Here is a 26,259-nt window from a genome sequence, read left to right on the forward strand (position 1 = left end):
TTTCTTCTCTCAAACCAAACACAAACACTCAGCGTTTGTTGCTTTCCACATCGTGCCCTGTTTGAATGGTTCCTGAAGTGGATGAATAAATCATCTGACTGTTGAAACTGCATACATAGACCTAATGCTCTAGTGAAAGGCTTTGTGTGTGTTTTGACTGTTAACGTCCAGAACAGCAAATATACCTAGCAGCAAAAGGAAAATATAGCTCAGTTGCTATTTAGGGAAAGAAGTCCCTTCATATTTCTAGCACATATTTTGTCAGAAGACTGAGAAGGATGCTCAGCCTCGTGATGGTACCTGCTGGGAGCCAGGACAGCCACAGGCCATTTTCTCTGCTGGGGCAGAGATTTTTCACAGCAATTCTCAATTTGAGTCTGTAAGCCCTATCTCTACAACTCCCATTTTTCATCTCTAGATCTTCCCAGTGAGCCAGGATAGAGGCAAGAAAAAAGCTAGCAAGAGCCTTGCCCAAGCCACCAAGGCAGAGCCTGATCCTGGGAATCTGCTTATTCAAACACAGCAGTCTGCATCTCTGCTGGGGTGGTTTATTTGTGTGATAGGGAGGCAGATTTTCCTTCCTAAACTGCCACACTGGCTTAACAGGAATTGTCATAACAATGGCTGAGATCATTATGTGTTGTAGAGATAAATGCCTTTCAGTTACTGGAGGAGGATGGACAGACCCTGATGGTCCTGCTAAGCAGGGCAGGATGCTGAACTGGCTTTGCTGTAAGCCAGAGTCTTTCTCAGACTTGTACAATGACCTATGGTCCTCAGATAAGACTTTTTTGTGTCTGCCTTCCAAATCTGGAAGGCAGCTAAATCAGCCTTATTAATACCCTGAGACTTTAATATTCATCATACTGCTTTTGCTTTTGTGGAAAAAGCCTGTTCTGGAAAAAAGGAGGTCATTAGAGCCTTAAAGATGAAGTCCAGTAAAATAACTGGTGTTTCTAGCCCTTACTAGAATTGGTGCTGTACAAGGGTAAGTGGCAAATGATTTTGAAACCACTTACTCATGCAAATGCTGCATCAGTGGAACAGCTTGCAAAGAGCAGGGGTCTTGCATCCTCAGAGGCAAGTCCCTCTCCCTCTGTACACACAGAGCAGATCTCAAAGGACTGCATTGGCAACCTCGGAGAGGAAAACCTTTCTCCATTGAAAATACGCCCTACAACCAGCAACAAACAAACACAGATCCAGTTTCTCAGTGCTGCCAAAGCAACACACCCAGTACAGCACTGTTCCTCCCCTCACATCACCGACAAAGCTGCCAGCTGAATTGCGCCTCTATCCTTGGTGCCTTGGCGTGGTACCAAGCAGGAAGCACACAGATCAGCTTTTGGGATCCCAGCAGCTTTTGCAGGGTGGCTAAGCTCAAAAAAGAGCCCAGAGCCTTGCCACTGGCTAGTAAAAAGAGCACATCTCACTCTTAAAATCATTGCCGAGACTCTGGCCTTTCTGAGAACAAAGCTTTATATATGCCAGGAGATTCCTTCAAAGTGAGATCAGATACATCACATTTTTTAACCTTTTTTATAACTTCACCTATAACTAAAGAGGAGACTGAAGAGGAAGTGCTATCCCAGAGAGAATGCACCTAGCCATCAGCACAACCCACAGTCAGCGCCAGGCTGCATCCTCCTGGCACCTCTTGGAGATGGGAGTCCCCAGGCTGGCAGTGCTGTGAGCTGCACCCACATGGGTGGGCACCTCTTCCCCATCCCACCCCAGCCAGTGCTGTTCTCACTTCCCTTTGCCATCCTCAAAAAAAACAGCTTGCTTATCACCAGGAGGTGCCAAATCTGCCTGCACAGTCTGGGCAGTAGCAGGTGGGACTCACCACCATGTCCACCACCTTTGCCTTTTTTTTAAATGTATCATATAAAAAGGCACATAAAATTATTCATAGTTTGGGCTTTTGGGTGGTTGCACCCCTTTTTTTCACTGCTCACCATTTTGGGAAAAAGGAAAGAAAGGAATTTCAGGACATTTTTAGGTGTGTGTTTTTCCTGAACGAATGAAAGAAGGTTAGCTTGATTAATTCATTTATTTTCTGCAGCACACAGAATTAATTGTTGAAAGCAGATATTTTTATTGGGGGGGGGGGGGGGGCAGGAAAAAAGCTCTAAAAGGGACTGTTTCCTGCAGAGTGCAAGCAAATCTTTCCCATTTTTAGGTACCCCATGAAAAGTTTCCTTTCATGAAAAGCAAGGGAAACCTGGAGAAGCAGTGATGAGAGAAGCACAGTAGCAATAATATTCATACCATTTGGAAGCAAATGTTGTGCTTATGGGAAGTATGCAACAAAAATAAAAAAAAACCCAAGCATGAAAGGCACTCCGAGTGTTAAATATTCATTAGTATTCCCCGCACCGCCTGTTCTAAATATAAGATACGTTTCAGCACAGCCCTGGTGTGTGACTGGGATGTTTTCCCCTCCCTTACAGGATGCTATAGCCATTCAGCTGGCGGGGCGTTGCCATGGCAACACCGCGATGCTACCTTTTGTTAGATGAATGAAATGACCAGTGGCGAGGTCAGCCAGGGGCACACGTGCAGGGTAGGCTGCATCCATTGTCCCTGTCACAGGCAGGTCTGGGGGCGGAAGGCAGGAGGAGATGGCAGCTTTTTTCATCACAGAGCAGTGGAGATTTGGTCCAAATCCAAATTGCCTCCGTTTTTCAGGGCTTCTACAGGCAGCACAACTTGGCTCTGTGTTGGCATCCCCACCCCAAAGGTTAGGAAGTGATCAGCTTACAGAATTTTATCCCAGCATGGATGCACCTGCAAAGGGTGAACAAGAGGAAAACTGAGGGCTCAAATATGTACCACTGAGTTCTGCTGTTTCAAGGATCCTCAGCCAGTAGTCTGACAGTGAACATAAGGATTTTTTGGGCCATTTTTCCTACTACTGGGCACACAGGGCAAGATTCAGCTCCAGAGTCAGGCAGCTAAATTCAGCCATTTACATCTACATGGCTAAATATCAAGAGACATCTCTGCTCTCCTTCTGGTCCATGGAGCTCTGTCAATGTAGTCAGCAGAGCCTAGAAAGAGACTGAGCTCCAAGGCTGAATCCAGGTAGGACATACCAGGTTCCAGCTAGACAGACATCTGCTTTGGTCTGCTGTCTAGAATCCAGAAGACATTTAAATTATGACAGTCTATGAGGGGGTTGCAAGGTTTCTTACTCCCATGATTAGCTAAGTGTGATTAGTCAAGAGCGATTATATTCCCATCTTTTAGGATATGGTGGTTTGAATCCAAGACAGGATGAACCTCTGCAATACCTGTGCAAACCAGACAAGTTGGTCCCTCCTTCTGCAGATGGAGGACCTGAGATATGCTGGGTGTAGCTGCCCAGGATCTGAGTCAAATGCTGCTCCCTTCTCCAGAAAAAGAATGAGGATGCAAGTGTTCACATGCTCCTTTTGCCTTTTCAGTGCCTTTGATCTGAAATCGCAGGAGCAGAGGCTGTGGAACAAGTCTGCAGTAATTTGAGCATTACTGTGAGCTATGCAGAGGAACGAGGTGTCAGACCATGGCACACACTGATGGGGCATTGCTCCCCTGGCTACAGCAACTAAAGCTCTCATTTTAAAGTGAAGATAAACTTCTCTGGCTCCCACAGCTGTAAAATTACTGCTCTGAATGTGAAGGAGGGGGTGCAAACAGTCTGAAGCACAGCAAGAGTGTTCATCCTGCTCCTGTAGCACAAGAAGGGCGGGTTGGTGGCTGCCCAGGCTAAAGGAGAGGATCTGCCTAGATGCTAGCACAGCTCTAATCTGACCTGGTGCCAGGAGTTTGAGAGGAGGACGACGTGGTGCACAATACCCATCCATCCACTGATGTTCCAGCTCTTACTGGAAATTGCCAGGCTTTCCAAAGAGCCAAGACAAAACTACTCACAGGTAGAATCACTTGGGTCCCCAGGTCCCACTGGTGAAGGTGGGTGTGAACAGACCTTCCTGTCACACACACCACTTCAGCTGTGGCTCACAGCAATGCCATGCAGGAGCTGAGAACTGACCCAGGGACCCAGAGCATCCTTGGGATGCAGCTGGGGGTCACAGCCTGCACTCCGTGGATAGGCAGACTCACTGCTGGCTCACAGCCACGGGTGCTGCTCAAACAGCACCATACTCTTTCCCATTCCTGCTCATCCTGCTGAGCTGGGCTCTGCTCTGACTCATGCAGTATCAGCACAATTCCCAATCCATTCAGATCAGAGAGGCTTTGAGTGCTGCTGAACCGGAAAGGCCCCAGCTTGCTTTTCTGGTCCCAGATTGAATTACTCTTTTGGACTTTAGAAGAAATGCTTTTTTTTTTTTTTTTTTGCTTGTAAACAGATAACATAAGGGAAGCTCATGAGGCCCTGTGGTTTAGCCTAGTTCAAACCAGAGCTGATCTTTAAGAGAACTGGGTGTTCATATGCTGCCATGGCTGCATCATCTACATTATCATATTGCATTAAATCTTGACTACCTGGCCTGACATCTCCAAAATACCCAAAAGCGCCTCTCTCTTTACATTCCTCTTGAGGCTTTGGACAGTCAAATTCCCCTGATGATTTGGACAAGATGCACAGATTTGTAAACCTCTCATCAGAGTCTGGCACAATGCTGTACAGCAGAAAAATCACAGTGGCCTTGTCTTACTGGAACCTGGAATTCCTGCTGCCATTTATTCAAAGTCTTATTAAAGCCTTGTAAATACCAGTAGCAAAACATATTTATATACAACCAGCAAGAAATGGATGGCCTGCCAGCATTCTACAGTCTCTTTAGCTATGGAAAACTTATCTCTGCCTTCAGTATAATATGATCAGATTTGTTCACATTTGATAAGAACCTGAATTTGGCTGAGAACTGTTAATTATCTTTGAAATTAATATTAATCACTGTAGGGGGTACCTCCCCTCCCTGTTTTTACCCCATAAAGAATAATAAGGAAAATGGCCTAAAACTACAATATCTACATGGTCAAAAGGACTGGAAGAGATAGAGAGGAAAAGGGATGTGTGGGGTTGAACACCCTCACATGTACTACTGTCTAGGAGCGCTTCTGTTGGGGCTTAAAGAGCAGGTGTTTTGTTTGTCTCTGGGTTCATCCCAGACTTTCCACCCTGGGATGCCATAAAGCAACCATGACACCACCATGAACGTTTTCCTTTGCATCTTCTCCCTCTCAGTGTAGCCTCCGGGAGCCTGGGCTGAGCATGAAGAATACATGGGGTCAGAGAGGGTCCCTGGTCTGAGCAGCCAATTACTTTGAGAAGGAATTGGTCTCTCTTTTTGGTTTTGCAGGAACCTCAGTGGCTGGCTTGGACCAGAAGGCAGAGTTTTAGATGGTGAAAGCTAAATGAGGTGAATCCCCATCATCATCCAGAGAACGTGGTATTTTCAGGAGTTTAACCAGACCCAGCTCAGTGCCTGAATCAGACAGTGACTGTCTCTGAGCTTGTAGCTTTGGGGCCTAAGAGTTGACATTAAAGGGCATTAGAAATTTCCACCTGTAATATGCTCCAACCAGCCTGACAGTGGTTTTTCTAACGCTAAAAATCTAGTTCTGGTGGTGTAACAGGGTTTTTATTTTGCTTTTGGACAGCAGTTGGGTACTGGTATGTGGAAGGTCAACCTCTGGGCTGAGGAAGGGGTTTCCTTTTTGTGCCTGTGTTAGGAAGTGAGGTGGCCCCAGGGGGAGCTGACCTTCGGCACAGTGATGGGCAGCTGTGCTCATCTGATGGCATTTCAAAAGGGTTTTACTTTGGACTGGTCTAGTCTGGTCCTGTGGACTGAACACTGGTGTGTTTGCAGGTCTGAAACTTGGTTTTAGTTGGATTTTTTTTCTGAAAGAGATTCAGTCCTAGCATCACTTCATGACGGAAAACAAAATGCATAAAGCAGGAGCAATAAGGGAATTTTCCACAAAAGCATACTCTGATCTGAATTAAAATGCCAATAGAAATTCATTCAGGGAGTATCTTTTGCTGACCAACTTTGCAGGAGTATATTCCTTTTGTTTAGTGAGCTTTTCTTCTTTCTCTCCCTGAATTCCCGGCTGACAATTGTCAGGAACTCCCTTTCAGCGTGGGTTTGGTCACTCTCTGACAGCAAACGCGCCCAGCAGAAAATGCTCCAACTGTTGGCGTTCCCCGAGCAGGGAAAACCTCCTGGGCTGAGGCTTGGAATGAGGATTACACCCTTTTAAGTCAGTCGCGGGGAATCCACGATCTTGCACGGTGACGAAGTTTTCTGGGTGCTTTCCTCGGTAGCACGGAGAGCGGAGGAGCATCAGCCGCACACGGGCGCGTTCGCAGCTCGGTCCCAGCGGCACAATAGGCAGGGCAAGGTCCCACACCTTCCTCCCCAGCGCTGCCGCCGACCGGAGCCCCGCGGCGGGGCTGGGATCGCCTGTCCTGTGCTGAATGCATTACGTAAGGCAGGGATCGTTTGTCAGCCGCGATGGTACAAACATAGCTGCGGGCAGATTATGCACAGAGAGCGAGAGAGGAGGCAGAGGGAGGAAGGTCTCTCCAGGAACGGTGCTCCACGCGGCTGAGGATTGCAAGTTGGCAGGTTGGCAGCTGGCTGAGCTCCCGTGAAGGGTGTCGCTGGCGGTCCCTGACATGCTCTTGTTCGTGTGGGATGCTTGAGACAGGCACGAGATACTAAGTTGGGGGACGAAGATTGGCATGAGGATCGGACCAAAATGGAAGGGCTTCTGTCTCCGATGAGAACGAAGGTAGGGAAAGATGTTAATATCTTTCGAAGCTGAATTTACCCGAGGAGGGGAAGGGGAGTAGCGGGGCTAGCTCTGTGAATAGGGGGCTTGCCGGGCTTTTGTCTCTTTTCTTTTCCCTCTCTTTTTTTTCCTTCTTCTTTTTCAAAACTATGGTCGTAAATGTAACTCGGCAGAGGAGCGACAGCAGTTGCCTCCAAGAGGGGAGTAACGCATCACTCTTCCTCGACAGAGATGACCTTTGTAAATGAGTTTGCCTTTCGGAGTAGACAGCCATATTTTTGTTTGAATTTCCAGTTGGAGGCTCTCATTGTGTCTGTGTGTCTGTGCGTGCTCCCCAGGGAGCCGGTCGGGGGAAGAGTACCTGCGGCACAGGGACGGATGGGGACACTGGGCTACCCCAGCGTGGTGTTTTCAGTAGCAAGGGAGACATGGACAAGCAAAGTGGGTGGTTTTGTGCCCAAACACCCTGCCAGGGTGAGAGACCTCTTGTTGTGGATCCAGAGCAGAAAGCTGTAAAAGAGAGTGAGCGTGCAGAGCTAAGGAATTGCTGCACTTGTCTGCTGCCTTCTCACACTCCCAACTCTCTTTAAAGGTTTGACATTAATCCTCATTATTAAAGAAACTTGAATTCCAGCGGGGAAAAGACAGAGAAAAAACAGTGATGGTTTAGTTTGTAAAATTTCTTCCTGCGACATTATTTCTTTGTGGTCCTGGGGGATAGACTGAATCCTGATTGTATTTTATTTAGTTACTGCCTCCATCCCATGTGGTAACTGCCTTGAGTAAACCCTTCTGATTCCTGTCCATCACCACATTCAATCCAACTCTATTGTATTCCATCTCAAGACTGGAAGAATTGGAATTCAATGGCAATTCTTGCTGGCAGCAGGGTATCTTCATATGTCTTAGATGCAAACAGTTTTGAAGGGGCAGTCAAACCAGAGTTGCTTTCTATAAATGCCAGACTTGAAAAAATTCTGAGAAATTGTCTGGTCCAGCCCTTGTGCTGAAGCAGATGAGCTAGTCTGGTCTCCTCAATTACATCCCTGCCATCCACTATCCTAAATTAAAGGCTCTTCAATGATTGAAAGTCTTTTCAATATTAAAACCAAGAAAAGTGATTTAAATAAAAATAATTTGCCAGCAAATGTCTGCACTGAAATTCTCCAGGGGAGTAATTTTTTTTCCACTTTAGTTCAGGTTTTTTTGTCTTGCACAGTAAGTTGATAATTTAAAAAGGACCTGCCAACTTCATATAGCTCTCCATTACCAAGAACAATGCTATGGGCAGTTTTTAGAATGTAAGATTTATAAGGGATTATAGACCTAGCCATTCATATCTCTCATTACTGAGGAATACATACATTAATGTTAGGCTTTGTAAGGCATTTCTCAGTATTATTTTTTTAAAATCAGATAATAGAGGAAAGCCCAAGCAGCTGCCCAACATTTCCATTTCATTTCCATTATTAGAAAATGTAACTTTCATTGCTCTAGCTGATGTTTCCATTCTGCTCCTCTAACCAGGCTTGAAATGACTGCTGGAGGTAGTCTCTCCCAGGACTGGTGTGCTCTCAGGCTGATGTGTGGATTACAGTCAGACGTGTGTAGTATCAGCATCTGCAGCATGTGTGAAGCTATAAAAATTACAGAGTAGAGTAAGGGAAGTGGTCCAGGACTGGGTATTCTGTTTGTTCATCTGACCTGCTTTGTAGCTGGAATGTAAATCCTAATAATGCCATCCATAAAGTGTAATCTCAGTTGCCACTATCAGGTTACTTATTGATCCTATAGAAGAATATACTTGGGAATATAGACATGACCCTTTGGATCACAATCTGCCTTAATATTAGAGAAGGGGAGAGATTCTGAGCTCCTTTGTGTGTGGGAAAATCTTCTCAAGCCAAAGCAATGTGATTTTAGATCATCTATTGCAATGATGTAAGATCAACGGGATTCTCTGGAAAATCCAGATCCTGACGTTGGTGCTACGTTGCCGTTAATCTGGAGTAGCTCCATGGCAGCTGATGGAGATATTCAAATAGACGCTGCAAAATAAAGGTCAGGATTTGGCCCTTACATCTTTACCTTTCAGAGAAATAACAATGCATAGATCACTTGAATAGATTTAAAAACTAATATAATTTCCAAGATGCTTCATGGCTGGCAGTGGCTCCCTGCTAGAAAATCAAGTGTAAAATCTATTAACTCCCCAAATACAACCTTAATATGTGATGACTACACAAAAAAACTTGACAACAGCGAGGCTGCTGATGTGCCGAGACCCCTGCCTGTCACACCCTAATACTGCCTCATTTTTCCCCCTCTATTCCCCCGTCTGTCTGATCCCATCTGTTGTCACTTGTTTTACACTAAGGCTGCAACTGTTGGAAGCTAGTTAGAAGTTTTTTGTCCTTTGGTTTATACAGTGACATGAAGGACAGTGGGCTTCTGGTCATTTCTGGCAGAGCCGCCTGGAGAGAGCCTGGAGCGTCTGGGAGCTCCAAGATTTGAACCTGTGCGAAAACATCTCCCTGTCACAGTGAAATGCACATAAAGACTCCGTTTTATCCTTAGAGTCCCAAGCAGCTCTATTTAGCCTGCTCAAATTTAGACAGAAAAATAAAATCAAACTATTTTCTTTGTTTCCATGGGTAAGTAGGAGGAAGAGCTGACTCCGCAGGTGCTTCTCACAGTCTGTCACCACTGGGTGAGAACAGCCTACATCTGCCTCTCATAGCCAAATGCAAGGGTCCCTGGAATGAAATTGAGGTCTAAATCCCTTCAGGTGGACTTGGATGAATCTCATGGTGGCAACTGAAAATAAGATTGCTGTCAGCTCTTTGCTCCCTATTGTTCACAGAGGTTGTCACTCCATGTCAGAGCTGGCAGAGGGACAGGTGGGCACATCTTGACTAGAAAAGTCCAGTTTATTGTGCAGGAGGGCTGGAGTTGAGACACTGAACAGAGTCATGGACACGATGTCCTCACTTCTCCAACCAGCTCCATGGCAGGGCTTGCCAGCAGAGGGCCGGGAATATACAACCAAGATCATACTTCATAGAGGACTTGTTTCTTATTCCACAAGGTAATAACCCATTTGGCTCCTGGGCTGTACTGGGTGATCATGCAGTGGGTACTTAGTAACTTAGGAACTCTTTAAAATATTTGGTAAATTGGGTATTAAACATTAAGCACATTACACCACGTAATGGACTCCACTGCAGCAAGCCGTGGGTGATTAAAATATTTCTGCTTTTGTATAACCAAGGTGCACAAATGCAGGAATTCAAGGGAAAGGGAAGGGTTACACGGTAAAATGGGCTGCTATATCAAAATTGAAGCAGATAAGTAGAACACACTGAATAGGGAAGTTACTGCATTTTTTTGTTGATGGTTAAATTTCACTTGATTAGAAGTAATGGTGGGTTGTAAATATTTGGTGGGCTAATGGAGATACTTATAAATATTACCAGAACCAGTTAAATTCTGTAGCCTAGGATATCTGAGCCCCCTTTTTCAAAGCAAATGAATGTACACAATAGCAATGTCCCCATGCCACCTTAAGAGACTGTGAAGTTGATTGAGTACCGCAAAATGAAAAGAATGAAGAAATGCATAAATATTGCACTCCTTTTGTTAGCCTCCATTTTAATTTGTTTTATAATCCTCAACACATGCACAATTTGCCTTAACCCTCAGCGCATCGCCTTCAGCAAATTACACTGGCATAAGAATTTCAGTAATTTCAGTTTCTCTGCTGCTGACACTTGCCAGTGCATGCTACTGAATTTGCAATGAGCACCTGGCTCGAACCATGCAGAACTGGCTACTGCTCTATTTTCCTTTCAGAAGCCTGTGTTTGGCGCTTTTTTGTTTATCAAAGCACTGCTTCTCTTTCAGAACAGCTGAAAGAACTTTTTCAGTGAACTTTTCGTCTGTTCAGAAACACACGAGGAGGGTAAATGGAGATTAATTACTGTCGAATTTACTAAGCTTTGCATCCAAAGATAATGAATTTTGAGTGTTCCTGTGCACAGCGAATTCAGCAAGGGAACTCAGTAAATAATGTGTGTAGTATTTAGATAGTGCTCTTTAAGCATTAATGGGGCTGTTCTCATTTATTGAATCTTATTAACTTTATCTGTTTATTGTAGATTTTGGGGATTAGCAAACTCCCATGGTGTTATTGTTAGTTTGTTAAACCCTGTTGTCTCTGTTTTCAAAGCCATTTAGTTTTTGACCACTGGATCTTTCACAAAGAATGGTTAAGTTGTCCTTGTGCCTTACTTAGAGAAGTTCACAGTGGCTCCAAGCAGAGAAACTTGGGGAAGTATCCTCTATGCTGGGAATCCTAAGTAGCAAAGGCTGTGACAGCTGGCCTTTGAGATTGTCAGGGGAGGAAATCAGGAGGGGAAATTACCTCCGGGAAAGTGAAGTCTGGAGTTTGGGTTACACCTATGGACTGCTGTAGTCTTTCACCTTTCTTGCATGGCACTGAAAACAAGTTTATATAAGCAGGTTTTTTGTGCAGCTGCATGCAGCAAAACATTTGAACAGATTCTAACCTTTAATCTCGTCAGTTTTCTTGCAGAAGTTCAGGCTAGGATCCTGCACTGTCTGGACAGCTATGCATATTAAAATCACTTTACAGCACTCTTGTAGAAGCCAAGAGGCAGAATAATTGCCTGTGTTGTGAAACCAGTCCTGGTGTTTTTAAGAATACCAAAAGACCAAAAGACAAAAGTTGCCCCCCGTCCCTCCAAAAGCATTCACATTCCTCCTATGGAGTCTCAGATCCCTGTTTTGATACAACTGTGTTTTTCACTCCCATTTTGAGTATCCCATCAAGATAGACACACACCAGTGCTAATGACACAGAGTGAGATTTCCAAAGCCATTTATTTCTGGGGTTTCTGATCTCCCAGATGGAGTAACTTCACATGGGCAGTGAGCACACAGACACAAGCACAACATTTCAGGTTCCTGTGCAACCACCCACGAGCTGATATGGACACATGAAGCTCGTAGCATGGGAAGTGCTGGTGTTCCCTCAGCAGCCCTTCCACAGGGCCCCTGCACAGGCTGTCGAGCAGCTGAAGGGGTACCTCCTTCCCTGCCTTATTATCAGTTTGACACAGAGGTTAATGAGGCCATATGTAATTCTCTGAGCTTGTAGATGGCTAAAAAGAAAGGCAGTTCAAGAAATAATGGAGTCCTATGTCTCCTACTGTTAATCATAATTTTATAAATACCTGGGAGAGAGGATGTAGGGGCATAACTCAGAGCAGACTTTGGCTTTGGAACAGCTGTACCATAACATTATGCCTCTGGAAAAGCAGAACCGTTTCTGTTCTGTAACATTTCCTAAACCCATTCAGATTTAAAGACAATATATCACTGAACATAAAGCCGAAAGGTTATTTTTCCTCCCCGGCTGTGCTTTGCAGCAGAGCAGTGAGCTCCATGCCTGACTGGGCATTCGTCAGCAGGGTGGGTTATTTACCATACAGAGAAAGGAAACTTTATATACCCTGGGCAGGAGCCAGAATCTGCGCTGTTAACGGGAATTGCACTGCGGAGCGCTGGGAGATCAGAATCCAGCACAGGGACTTGTGTTCTTAGTGCAGGATCATGAGAACACAATCCCTGTCCCCAAATGCTCCCTACTGAAGGTTGGGAGGAAATGGGGGCATTTTGCTTCTGTTTTCAAAGAGGAAGGATTGTGGTTCCAGTTCTGGTATCTCACCCATGATCCAAAGCCTGGGGGGTACTGTCCATTCTCAGCATCCTCAGGAGCACAACCGAGTCCAGGCTACACTATCCTAGGACCTAGCTACACTATCCTAGGGCCTACCCTTGGCTGCACACCAGGTTGAGTGGGTTCAGCTCTTGCTGAGTTCTCCCGTGACTATCAGACAGCCCCTGAGATGAACCAGGATAGTCACAATGCTGGGATTGCTTTGCCTTTCACAGACAGTTTGATCCCCCCTCTGCCATCATCAGCTCAGCATCAGGACCACATCACTGGGAGGTGCAGTTAGGCTTGGCACACTGTTGTTTTGGAGCCTGGAATGATCACAGCATGCCTTGGTGACCAAAGCTCTCACAGTGTGTGTCAGATACCACTGGGTTCTTTCAGAGGATGGAAATAGGAACTACTCTCACGTGCCCTGCTCACCTCCCAGTGTCCAGACACCATGTCTCAGCTCAAGCCATCCTGCACCCTGGCCTCAATTCTCCACGTCTTGCTCAGCCTGTGCAAACCCAGGCTGCAGCAGAGGTGCCCAGGAAGGTCTTACATTCCCTAAGCCTTCATGTGGCTGATGTTGCCTGAAAGTGCCCAAGGACCTTCTCTTGGCTTCCATGGGACCTAAGACTGGGGGGGCTACGTAAACACCACAGAGGTACCAAAATGAAATTAATAACAACAATCACAGCAATAACAACATAATAATAATTGATAATAATGTTTAAAATGCAGTATGGCAAGGCATGGACTGGAGGGAATAAAATTGATAACGACAGCACTAAGAGCATAAAGCTTGCTAGCTCAGTGCGTGGGTCACAGGCTTCTTTAGGAAGTGCAGAGAAAATACACTGGTGAGCACTCATCTTCCCAGTCGTTTCATTAAGTATTTTACTTAATGGCAGCTGTTGGCAAGGCAATTGGCCACCCTTTTCAAACGCAGGACTCAGACAGACACCCACTCTTAAGCTGTGAATCACAGGTTGCATTCCCTGGGGAAGGTCACAAAGTCTTAACTGCTGCAAATATGGGAAAGCTGAAAAAATGAGAAAGTTATGAGCGAGATGATTATGGAGCAAAAAATGATGGTTGCCCCAAAATGCCAGCCTGGTAGTTATCTACAGAGAAAAACAGCTCTCCTGCACATCTGCCTGATGTATTAGGTCATTTTGAAGGCAGTTGTTGGTAGGGACTGCATGTGTTTAATGTTTGGGACTATATGCAATGCAATAAAGCATTTGCACGATGCATATTTCATGTAAAAAATATCTGATCCATAACCAGTGCATACCAGTATAGCTCTCAGCACCCCAGCACAGACTTCAGTAATGTAGACTTCAGTAACTATTTCTTATAGTATTTTACTGGATTTTAATAAATGTAAAAGATGTGTGCAGCTGGGCTTGTGGGCTTTCTTCTTGAGAACACACACCTAATGTACCTTAACTTTCCCTGCGTGGCTCTTTTATCTACATTGCAACATAAACCCCACCAAATCTATGAGACCAAAATTCTGACCCCGTTTGGGATTCAGCCAGCAAGACAAAAATCCCAGGCCCTTCAGGTTGTTCCAGTTCAGAGACCAGAGGACAGATGCAGGTGTCTTTTTGATGGGATTTACAAACATATTGCAATGTCATTAAACATACAAAGTCCTGTTTCCCTGACCACAGCAGATACCAAACAAATGAGAGAGCAGTTTCCCTGCTCAGGGTGGCTTCTTTCATGCAACATTCATCCACACCTGTTTTCCCTCAGTGTCTTGATCCTTGGCTTGGTTATCCTCTGAGGGAGGGATTCCCCCCTCCCTTATACAGTCACAGAGTATCACAACACATGGCAGACCAGCTAAGGGAGTCAATTCCTTCTTCATCTCAATCTCCAACTCCCCATTTTGGTGATTTGTTTGGGTTTTTTTAGGAAATGCCCTTGTTCCTTTTGTGCAGGAGCTCAGCTGTTGTGGAGGTGCTGTGTTGCAGCTTCCCAGCATCCAACATCTCTCCATGTTCAGAACAGGAGAATCTTCCCAAATGCAGCTGTCCTGAGGCAGAGACATTGACTTGGGTCCCACATGACAGGCTGAACAGCTATTTAAGGCTGATTTAGTAGTAAATGCAGTATAAATATCAGCAGTAAAAACGCACCACTCCTTTTTTTTAACAGAATCTTGTTCATGGCTCTCCCATGCAACAAACACCAGAGGAAAGTGGTGGCTCTCATGACATGACATGGGGTCACCTGGGCCACAGCTCTGACGAGGAACAGCCCAAAGCAGCAGCCAAACCCATTCCAGTCCCTCTGAAAACAGGCAGATATCATCACTCTTCTGTTCTTGGTAGCACAAACACTTGCAAAGCTTGGCTGTGCTGAAGGAACATTAAAGGTAGAAGCCATCTCCAGAGTAGACAGCACTCAAACCACTCGGGGCTTTGAAGACAGGAGGTCAAAAACAATATATCAAATCAGTTATCAGCCAGTCCTGTCTTCCCTTCCTCCCCTCCCTCTGGCTCAGAGCTGCAGGAGCTCAGGTCCTTTGATGTAAACCTGTCAGACAGTTTGGTCTCTTCCCTGCTCTGCCCTGCCCTATTCTTCCACATACACATTTGTGTGAGATTTTAATTATAGGCATGATCATATTGGTAAGAAAACCCTTCCTTAATTACACACTCAATTAATTCTAGTAGCTTAGGAATTGAAATACAAAGTTAGGAGAAATCATTACTGCTGCATCTAAAGTTGAATCTCTCCAAGGCCAGGTTCCGAATAATACTGTGGAAGTCATTTTTTTTTAGAAAAATGGATTTCATTTAGAAGAGATTAAATTGTTTTGGATACAGGGAGTTTGAGTATTATCTGCTGCCACTGATATTCTTTTCCAGAAAGACTAATTACTTATAAGACTAATCTTTTCAGCAAATATTCCATGATCAGGCCAAAGAATTATATGGCACAAATAAGGCAATATTTAGCCTCATTAGGGTTGGCACAACCCCACCCCTAATGCATTGTGATCTTTAGAGAGAGATCAGGTAAGATGAGAGATTAAATGTGTCTTCATAACATCAGACACCTCTCTGTGGCACCAGTGCCTCAATGCTCACACCCTCACTGGTATTTGGGTATCTCTTCTACTAGTACTGATGGCACCCTGGTAGGGATGTCTGAGAAACATCTAGGCTGGAACCAGCTCATCTGAGCTTTAAGGCAGGATCTGTCCTTGATTAGACTGGTGACTCCCAATGGGTGGGACAGGAAGCCTGTGTTGCATGCCCAGGATCCCTGCTGACAACCGCAGCAGCGTGGAAAATAAGGCACCAAATGGAGGGGAAACATAATCTGAGCTGGAATAAACAGTCTAGGAGGAAGGGAGGATGTGGACAGAGGATTAGGGCTGGAGAAAGGAGCTTGAGAAGAGGCAGCCAGGACTAAACCCCAGATAAGTTCTGGAGTCAGGGGTAGAGGGGCAGAGATGAGGTGGAGAACATGTGCCTATGGCATGGAAACCCCCTACAGCCCTGACCCCATGTTCCAGTTGGATGTGGGTGGTAAAATTCACACATGTAAAGCTGCTTTTTAAAGAGGGAACATCATCAAGATGCAAAGTTGGGAAATACTGGAGCAAAGGACATCCCTGCAGCCCTGTCCCAACTAACAATGCAGTCCCACAAATGGTTTTTTCCACAGGTTTCTCGTAAGATGGACAGCGCTCAGATAATGAGCAGCTATTCCTTTTTTGTATTCTCCTCATTTCCTACCAAACAACCCTACATCTTATTTACTGAATACTGCCCTGAGAACAGAATTATTAATTTTCTTGTGTATTTTTTCTGAAATATTAATTACAACAGTATCAAAGTTCATCAAAGCCTATAATCATACTCTGCTTTGTCTCTGTTTAACTGATGTAGAATTGAGCCATGAAGGAATCGTTAAAGGGTTCTTTCAGTTTTGGGACATTTCTGACTTTTCTGTATCCTCAACATCACACAGCACTTTCTGTGTTCATTGTGTCCCTCTCCATTTTGGTAGAGCCCAGGCTTTCTTCAAATGATGTGCCAGGGGTGACTCTCAGAAACCCAAAAATAAAGCTTAGATGTCAGGGATCATTAGTAAAAGTTTGGGATATATGAATCACTCATCACCAAACATCTTCACCCAAAGACTTCTTCACCTTCTGCAGCACTCCCCAGCTTCGTTCCTCGTGCACCTTCTGTCTGCCACAAAAGCCAAGGAACCCTTTAGAAAGCAGACACCTTCCCTGGTTCATCCTTAAGGCAGCTCCACCCCACACAAGAAAGAAGGAAAATATGGGTGCAGAGGTTAGGGTGAAGGGAGCATCTGATCATGCAATTAAAAATTGCGTCATGAAACATCCACTCATGCCTGGCATTTTTTAACTTTTCACCCTGATATCCACCCAATGCTGTGCACAACATCAACAAGCATATGACTGCTGTCGCCTGGCTATTTTTTACTTAAGGTAATGTTATTCATTCCCCTAAGAATTCCAGATAAATTGACTGCAGTTAATCATTTCTCCCTGCACCTTTTTGGAGTAACCCAGGCTGACAAAACAGACAGCCGTGGGAGGAGGTGTGAGCAGGGCTGAACTGACTGAAATGCCAGGCAGCTTCTGAATGCACAAACGAAAACACGGCACTGGGGAAAACCATGTGCTGAGGGTGGGGAGGGAAATCGCGTCCTCCCATTTGCATCTCTCTGTGTGCCATCTCTGCCTGGAATAAATGTCTTTGTCCACATGAAAGCTGAATCTGATTACTTTCCCCCATTGACAGGGCAGTAAAGAAAGCTTTATAAAATGGGTGTGACTTTTACGATGTGCTGCAACTCATTTTTAGAAATATGTGTCTGCATATACCAGTAGTTACCCTATTTTAAGTCACTCTTGTGTATTTACTCATGATCTTTGCATTCTTGTTGAGTGTAAATTTTCTAGTTAGTAAACACTACATTATTATTAAAGTAGACTGTCAGGTAGATTGAGAAGAAAAAATTCAACAAAAATATTTTTTGGCATTTCTTTAACCTCCAACCAGCTCTTTAAAAGTTCTAAGTACTTTTTTTCTTTTTTTGGCTTAGACCACAGTTTTGTCACATATGTCTGGGTTTGAGGTTTTTTTGAACATCCTTTTACAGGTGGTAACAATGTTCTGGTGCCTCAGCAAGTGCAAGGGGGAAACATCAGCCAAATGTTTCAAATCTCTCCCACAGACATAACAAACCTCTTTTGCCAAGTGAGCTGGCTTTTCTCCTGGATAGAGCAAGAAGAAAAGGGAAAGGTGGCAGAACAATAAGGTAAATGAGACTACATAATGTAGGGTCAAAGTCTCCCCTGACAAAACTCCTGAAACTCAGTAGAGATAAACTGTAGTTTCGCATACACTCAGCTCAGTCCCAGGCTTATTGGTGGGAATGACTCACATAAATATGGGAACATCACAGATGCACAGAAAGATGGTAAATTTGTTTGGGAGGCCATCAAAGGCTGAAAAACAACAAATAACAATGGAGAAAAAAACCCCAAAACTCAAGAGAAGATAACATTTTTTAATTTGGGCAGAAAAAGAGAAAGGGTTTCTTCTTCTTTTCTTTTTTTCTTTTAATTTTTTTTTCCCTATGGAAAGCATGCACCATTAAATCAGCTTAAATCATTAATCATCCCTGGGAGGTATCACCCACAGTACAAACAGGGAGATGAAATAAAGCTACATTGCCTATTACGTATGTTGTAAAAGAATTAATGTCAGTGGAGAAAAGACCAAACCCAAAGGGAACGAAACGCAGGGCAGAGAGTCAGTGATGCAAATTTGTGTTATACCACCACCCTTGAAGGAACATTCCTGGAAGGAACTGTGCCAGTTTGTATTCAGCAAGGAATATTGTGGCCCCTCCTTTGTCTGTGTGATGCTCCAGAAAGCACAGAATAAGGATCAAGAATTAGGAATGATTTAAAACTTTAATTTCCAGCAAACAACTGGTAAATTCAACAAACAAAACCAAAACCAAACCCAACTGAATCTCAGAAGTGAGGAGAGATTCATGCTGATTCACAAAAAGAAATGGTTAAAGACTCTTAGAAGCAAAAATTATTGCTGAGCATTTACATTAATTTGACAGAATTTATCTACTCTTCTGCTCCATAAAATCTAAGTGCAATACTTAACCTGCAGCCCCCAGTGAGGTCTGGTGTGTGTTACTTCCCAGCCGCGCTGATGCTCAGAGATGCGCTCTGGAATGCGGAATGAAGGATACGGTGGGGTCTGCAGGCTGAAGGGAAATCATTATTACACAGTAATCAATGCTGTGCATCTCACATGGCTTCTCGGGTTCTCTGGCATCCTACCATAGCTGGCAGAGGTTGGGATTGGGTTTTTTTCTGATTTGAATAAGGTCATAGTTTGTTTGTGGGGTTTTGATTTGAATTGATTTTCTTCCTTTTATGATGATGGCAACACTCCTAAATTAGCCAGCAGCACTGAAGCCTCAGTATACACATTTTAGCACTGGGGGATAAATGCACTAATGGTGGGAGAGAATGTAATTCTCCCAAAATCAGTGCAGCTGAAAGTGCAGTATTTTTAATTAATTTATTCTATATATTTTGTGGCTTTTTAAATGTAGCAGTGAGGCAGGGAGGAGTGGCACCAAGTGTTTTCCTCCCTATAATATGCTGTTAAAGAGGATAGACACAGTCCTGCCCAGGCCAGACTTGCAAAGGCAAAGACTTTCACCATTCCCAGGTGGTCCTAGAGAAGGACCGTCTGGACACAGCTTGGGATGGACCATGAAGCCAAGATCCTTCTGCCAGACAGTAATGGGACTCACTGAGTCTCTAAGAGCAACACAGGGTGGAAATTTGGCTTAAAATTTTCCTGTCAAACCTTTTCCAGTTTGTTTGCTTCCAAAATGTCTTGGTCAAAGCATGTCAGCCTCAGACTTTCTCCCAGCCTAAGTCAAGGCTGCAATAGTATCCCAGGGCACTCAGCCGATGGATTCCCAAGGGCCAGGAGCTCTGTGATAACCCAAAGAAACTCACCCACAGGGCCCCTGCACCCCAGAAGTTCTCTGGTGGAAAGGACTTGTCATGGCAAGATCTTGGCTCTGGTCCTTTGGAACTTTCAGGTCCCTTGGTTTGATACCAAGGCCCTGAAGGACGCTGGTGTCCTTGCTGTTCAGTGTCTCAGTTCCTCCTCAGGAGGGATGAAGACCTTGATACCCTTTCTGTTGTCAGGGCTTCACAGGGATCTAGCTGATGGGCCTTTTACTGGGACTAGGGGTTACAAACACCCTAAAGAATGTGGGTAACCCCTGTTGTCCAGGTCCCAGAGACAACAGGTCAGAAGCGAAATCAGCATTTTCCAGTCCAGCACCATCAACTCCCCATGCTGCCTCATCACCATCTTCTTCCAGCAAACAGGGACTTCAAGAGTTTTCCACTGCGGCCTCAGAAACCTCTTTGTGTTGGCTCCCTGCCCGGCTCTGAATCGTCCTCACAGATTTGTACAAATGCTGTTGAAATAACACACTCCCATGGATAACACCCCATAAACTTCTGCTGCCTTCTCCCACCGCCCTCACTTCGAGACGAGGAATGTTAATGCCTCGAGGGCATCCTCTTAATTGCGTGGCACCCATCCAATGGCAGCATATGTACAAATTAGCTGTGACTGCCGGGGCTGGGGCTGCCTGGGAAGGCCTGTGCTGCTCCTGATGCAAATACAAGAGGTAACTCCACAGAGGAGTCAGCCATGGTTTGGTATCAATGCTCCAGCACAAGACAAAAGGATTTTCTGGCTTGACTCTAAAAGAACCCGTGGTAATAATGGGGCCCTCCAGCCACCTGATTATGAGAGATTAATTAACATCCGGCACAGTGTGAGTGTATTCCATGCCTTATGTAGAAAGGCAGAAGAAAGTGAAAGGATATTTCGGTGAATGAGCAAGTCTCAGTGAGGAAAAAGTGAGAAGCATTGATTTACATCTGTACCATTCTAAATGTGATTGTTCCTAGTCCCTCAAGGCCGTGGATGCCATCTAAGTGAATTGAAAAACAATGAAGGGCAAAAAGAAAAAAAGAAATGGCTGTCAATCTGAAGTGATGCCATTGTTGTGTTTGTTGCTTTGGCAGGCAGAGGTCTCATCTTTAAATGAGTTTGTGGTGTGCTTGGAGCAAGCAACCTCCTTCACCAAGAACTCACAGAACACCACCCCTCACCTTAAGCCAATGCCATATGAAAGCTGATCAAGTTCTAAAGACTGCTTATTCCCCTCTGAAACTGGCATTCTGAGCTGGCTAGGAGGTCTTTTTTCTGGGGATTTGTTATGGGGAACAGGCTGGGCAAGCAATGAGCACTGAGACATGCACTCCTGCCATGCGCTGACCATCTTCCAGGCAAGAAAGCAAACTCTCCTCCAGTCTGATCCAGCTCTTGTTACTGGAAGTTTGGTGGTGTCATTGGAGGCAGCCTTTTGCCCACTGGGACAAAATCTTGGGTCACTCCTATGCTTTATGCAGCTCAGCAGAGCTTTGGTGGAAGGGTTTGGAGGCTGGCTAGGAGCTGTATTCACTTGTCATAAGGCAGCTACAAACTCAAACTGTACAGTTATTGATGTGGTGACTAGCAAGGTGCTCAGGAGGAAAAAACAAGGAAGCTGCCAGGCAACTGCATGAAAATAGAGCCAGATGAAAAGAGAGCCCCAAAAGGTAGATGCTCTGAGATGGAAAGGGTGGATGTGAGCTTCTGAGGATTGCTGGATGCAGAAATGCTTGCAGCTGAACCTTGTCTGACATGCTTGTTGCTTCCTTGGCCTTAGGGAAATTGCTTAAACCTCTGTTTTTCTCTCCCCCAGTTTCCTACACTGAAGTTGTAATACCTGCCCACCCACACATCTTTCAAAAGAATATTCTGAAGCTCTGTCTGTTTGTAAACTGCTCAGGAGACAGTATATGCCAAACTCTCTCAGTATACAGCAAAATTTATTAAAAAATTAGGCCTGGAAGGCTCTCAAGCTTGGACACAAAACAGGCACATTTGCACTGTTCACAGTACAAGTATGTCCAAACTGTTCTCAACATTTCAAAGAGATTTGTCTCCCAGGTGACCAGGCTCCTCTCACAATGCTCATCTAGTCTTACCCTTAAAGAGGTTTTCCTAAGCCCACTTCATTTCTCCCTGCAGAGGAAGCCAGATTGTCCTTCTCTTGTAATTAATCCCTGCCTTATCTTCCACCTTTCCATGACAATCTGTTTCACAACCCCTCAGGCTTCTCTTTTCTGGACCACAGAAACCTACATCACTTAACCTTTCTTCACTGGTCATGTTTTCTAAACCATAATCATTCCCATTGTTCTCTTCCAGAAAGTGTCCCATACTTTATTAGAAGGTGGTGTGCAAATGTGGACACAATCTCCACGTGTCCTACACTGAATCTCCATTCACCTACATCCTGAATTCATCTCTCAGATGAGATCTGCCTTTAAATATATTATTATTATTATTATTATTATTATTATTATTATTATTGCCATCCAGCATTTTGCTGTTGATTCATGTGCAGTTTCGGATTCAAAACACTATTTCAAAATTATCTTTTACATGTCATGAAGATTTACCCAGCTGATAAGCTACGGCCTGTATTTGTTGTGAAACCTTTCACAATTTTTCTAATTTGTCAACCTCTGATATTTTTCTCTCTGCACATACCAAAATGCCAATTTTTATTGGCAAAGTGTTGTAAAATTTAAGAGAAAATGCTATTATTGCTACAGGTTTACTTTAACCCTCCTATAAAAATTAATGTAAAATAAAATAAAAGCCCTGACATAAAATGCTTCAAAAGTCCATGAGCAGGATATTCATCTCTGTTACATTTTATAGGGTTTAACCTCTATGAATTTAGGGTTGAATCTTTATCATGTGTAAAGATATTTGCTTTGACTTCACGTGTAGCAATAAGATTCACAGCAAGCAAGGAGCCAGCCTTTTACCTCCCCTGCAAGCCATAAAACTGAGACACTGCACACTTTGGACCAGGTCTTCTTACCCTGAGAACCTCATGCATGCAAGGAGGGAGCAGCACAAGTGGTGGGAGGAGATGGCCTCTCTGTATCTGAAGCATGACCTGGATTTCTCTTTTCCAGGACAAGTAATAAAACCTAGACACAGCAGTGCAGCTAAAACTCCCTCTGTTTCAAGCATGAAATAGTGGAGGTATCTGCCAAGTCCTCAGTGTTGTAAGTAGTTTCATAAGGTGCTGATATTTTAGTGCTGCCCATCAGATCCAGGTCAAGTTTGTAGCCAAAGGCCACAACCCCAAATCTCACACCCAGCTTTGTTGCAGACCTTCCCATTATGCTTCCAGTGACTCCATCACACCCAGCAACAGCAGGAGACAACATTTATTCTTTGATACAAGCCCAAATTTCTGCTTGGCTCATGGTCAGACATTGCATGCAGGGACATATAGTCCTTGCTGGATAATTAAGGGAAAAGATGGACACAATTTGGTAAATAACCCACAAATTAAGCCCAATGCAATAGCTCTTGGCAGCAGACTGGTGAAACACTTAGCTGAGGAAAATTTGGCCCTCCCCATTGCTCCCTGTGAAGCTACCAAGTACCTTGCATATTGATTATTTACTAATCAGGAAATGTACTTTAACAAGTTTATCCCTGTATAAACTTCTCAGGCGTGCAGACGCTTAAAGCAGGCTACATTGCTACCAATTGTATTTTTAATTGCTGTGCTTAGAGAGACTCATTGATCTAATCAGAGCTAAATAAGCCCCATGGTACTTCCCCTAGTAAAGTTTACTGAGGATGTGTTTCTTTCATTTGCTGTAGATGAAACCTTCTGCTGTGTTGTGCCTGGTCAAACGCAACGCCAGCGAGCACAGGGCGCCGCTCCATCCTTTAATAAATTTGTTTTTCCTGCAGTTCAGAATTCTTGTCACCCAGGCAGCAGGAAAGCAGCTGGGTGACATTATCAGTAATTGCTTAATATTGTCATTGCATTTGCTTACAAGGAAAAAAAGCCACAGACTATCAATCAACCAACAGAATATTCATAGTCTATGATAACACTAAGTGCTTTTTGAATGTCATGGCAACAGTCACACAAGCAACGTGATCTCATACTTGATTACTTCCTGCTGCATTCCTGATAGTGTCCATAAAGCTCCATTAATTTTGCTCCCTTCTCTTTTTTTTTTTCTTTTAATATATTTTGGGTTGTGTTTGGCAAGTGTGCAAAACAGACAGTACCTTTCCCCTGAGTCTCCCAGTGAGCAGAGCCTCTCGGGGTATTTGCTGCTCTTCTGTAGCCTGGATGTGTCCAATACTGGACCCAGCATTCCCGAGTGCATTTTAGGAATTATGTCCGGATTATTACAGCAGGTAATCTCTGAAATCAGATTTGAAGCTGACTTCTGTGAAAAAGATTTAGGATAATCTCATTAAATAATTTGTCAGAAGGGCCTTTCAGACAAGGGAAAATAAATTGATTTGTCTAGGACACATCTGCACCTGACTCATTCTCTATCCTAGTGGCCTTTGTTTTTCAATTGCTTTATCTCATTCAAATTTGTGAGTTCATGGATTTTAAGGGCCAGAAAACATTAGTGGCCTTCTGCATCAGAAGATTATCCAGTGATTTCTGTATCAAGTCTGTAACTTTTTTAAAAGCAAGCGGCATATATTTTTTGCAAGAGATGCTTGGAAATCTGCAGCTGGTCAATATGCCACTATATTCCCCTAGTAGGTTCTTCTTAACAACATCAAAAATAACCAACAAAATTAAACAAGGAAAAAGGTGATATCCTTATTTGCAGTCTGAATTTGCTTGGCCTCCACTGTTATCCCTTAGAGCTCATTATGAACTTTGCTTCATCTTGAAGAACTGAGTTCTGTACAAAATCTCCTCATGCAAATGCCAATAGGTTGTAATTGAGTTCTCGCTTAACCTTCCCAAGGATAAACTACTTTAGATAAATTGGTTTAACAAAAGTGAAAGGTTCTGTTGGGCACTGGTGTCTGAACTCATTATAGACATCTTCTAGATTCCTGTTTGATGACCACTGTGTTTCTCCTAAGGACCATTTCTAGTTCCATGAGGACCTGAAATGCAGGGCCCCAAATGAGCATGCTCTGACAAGAAGGTGCAAAGGGGTGAAAGGACCATCATTTGGAAGAATTTCTGTACAGCTCTTGAACAAATAGCCCAATTCCAGCACCACCCACCACAAATGGTCCCTGCCTTCTTGATGTATTAAAAAAAAAATTAACTACATTGATAATTTTGTTGTAATACCTTGGCTATTTTCCTTCTCTCTTTAAAAATCCAAAACAAAACAAAACAAACAAACAAAAACTCAAACAAACAAACAAAAAAGAAACCGACTAAACAAAAAAACCCAAACAACAGAAGAAACAAGAAATGCAATGTTTGACCAGAAAAGTAAGGGAAATAAGTAGTTTGGTCTCCTCTGAAAAAAACAAACTTCAGTTTTACCTTTTCTATTAGATCCATTTGTCTTATCCTCAGGGTCTTGAGTTTCTTGATTTTCATAGTGGAAATAATGGTGACGTTGTGGGCATTTGGTCCATCCCTGCAGGCGTGGCCACCTCTGGGGCAAGTGACCACTTGCATGATGGTGCCCAAGGACTCAGCTGTTCCTCTGCCAAGAGATTATTTGGTTGTATTATTTATAAAGCGCTTTGATAGGCTCGTTTACCGGGAGCTAAGTAATGGCAAGGCCTTTGAGGGCTGGATGCTTGTCAGACGCTAATACATTAAGTCTACAAGCGAAAATCAAACCTCCTGGCTTCAAAGAGGTTTGGTTGGTGTAAATTAACCTGTATTTTAGAAGTTCTGGAGCAGATGTCATACTTTGCCCTGGAGATCTCATTACTGCTCAAATGTATGCACAGATTTTGCCACATTAATAAAGCAGCAGGGCCCCCTCCCCCAGAAAGTGGGATTAGTGGCTGGTGTCTGTAGTTATTTTGGTCAAAAACCTTTTGAAAGTCTGTGTGAGAAGAGGAGGAGGGAAAGTTCAGAAAAAGCCAGTATCTGTCTTTATTAATTACAGGATGATTAATTATTTAATCTGCCCAGATATCTGTATGCACAACTTAGCTGATTCTCATTTATCAGGTTTTCAGCATCATTAATCAAGAGAAGTTTTAAATGTGAGGGAAGACAGGTTGATTTAAGGTGTTGTGTGGTGATGACCCCTCCAGAGCACATACTGCCTGGCCCCGGCACCAGGGCCATTGATCATGGCAAGGGATGATCCTGCCTCCTGCTGAGGAGGCCCTGGCATTTGGGCCACTCCATTACTTGCTTTGGGCTCCTCCAGGGCTACTTCTTCAAATTTTTTCATGAAGTTTGAAACCCACCAAGTGAGAGCACAAGCTAGGTAACAAGGGAGTGTCTGGAAATGATTTTGGCTTAGAGCAGCTGAAGAGAAGTTGCCCCACTTCAGCTGAGACTGTCATGGTTCCCCTTCTGGGATCATCTTCTGGGAAGGTGTACATTTTTGGGAGTGCTGGATGGTGCCTTAGCTTAACCCTACTCCACCATGGTGTATTACCTCAAAAGTGCATGCAAGTTTCCAACATGCACAGTCACTGACAAGGTACCAGGTAGTTTGCCATGCCACAGGGCTGATCATACCTACTGATCAGATCCTGAAGTACACATCCAAGCAGAAGTCATTTTCCTACCTTCTTTAAATG

General features: G+C 44.0%; 1 protein-coding gene across 4 annotated transcripts in view; it reads left to right on the forward strand.

Annotated features, from left to right (window-relative positions):
- FRMD4A (FERM domain containing 4A) overlaps positions 1 to 26,259 on the forward strand; it is a 362,726-nt gene that overhangs the window by 79,338 nt on the left and 257,129 nt on the right. Inside the window, exon 1 of one of the 4 annotated variants that reach the window (XM_048302661.1) lies at positions 6,362 to 6,750. The exons of the other annotated variants lie outside the window; for them this stretch is intronic. Within the exon in view, the coding sequence (XP_048158618.1) occupies positions 6,718 to 6,750 (33 nt within the window). The 5' untranslated portion in view covers positions 6,362 to 6,717. Of the gene's footprint in view, positions 1 to 6,361; positions 6,751 to 26,259 lie in introns of those variants that run through there. 4 annotated transcript variants of the gene reach the window in all.

Source organism: Corvus hawaiiensis, chromosome 4, assembly GCF_020740725.1.
Source record: "Corvus hawaiiensis isolate bCorHaw1 chromosome 4, bCorHaw1.pri.cur, whole genome shotgun sequence".
Classification (NCBI taxonomy): domain Eukaryota; kingdom Metazoa; phylum Chordata; class Aves; order Passeriformes; family Corvidae; genus Corvus; species Corvus hawaiiensis.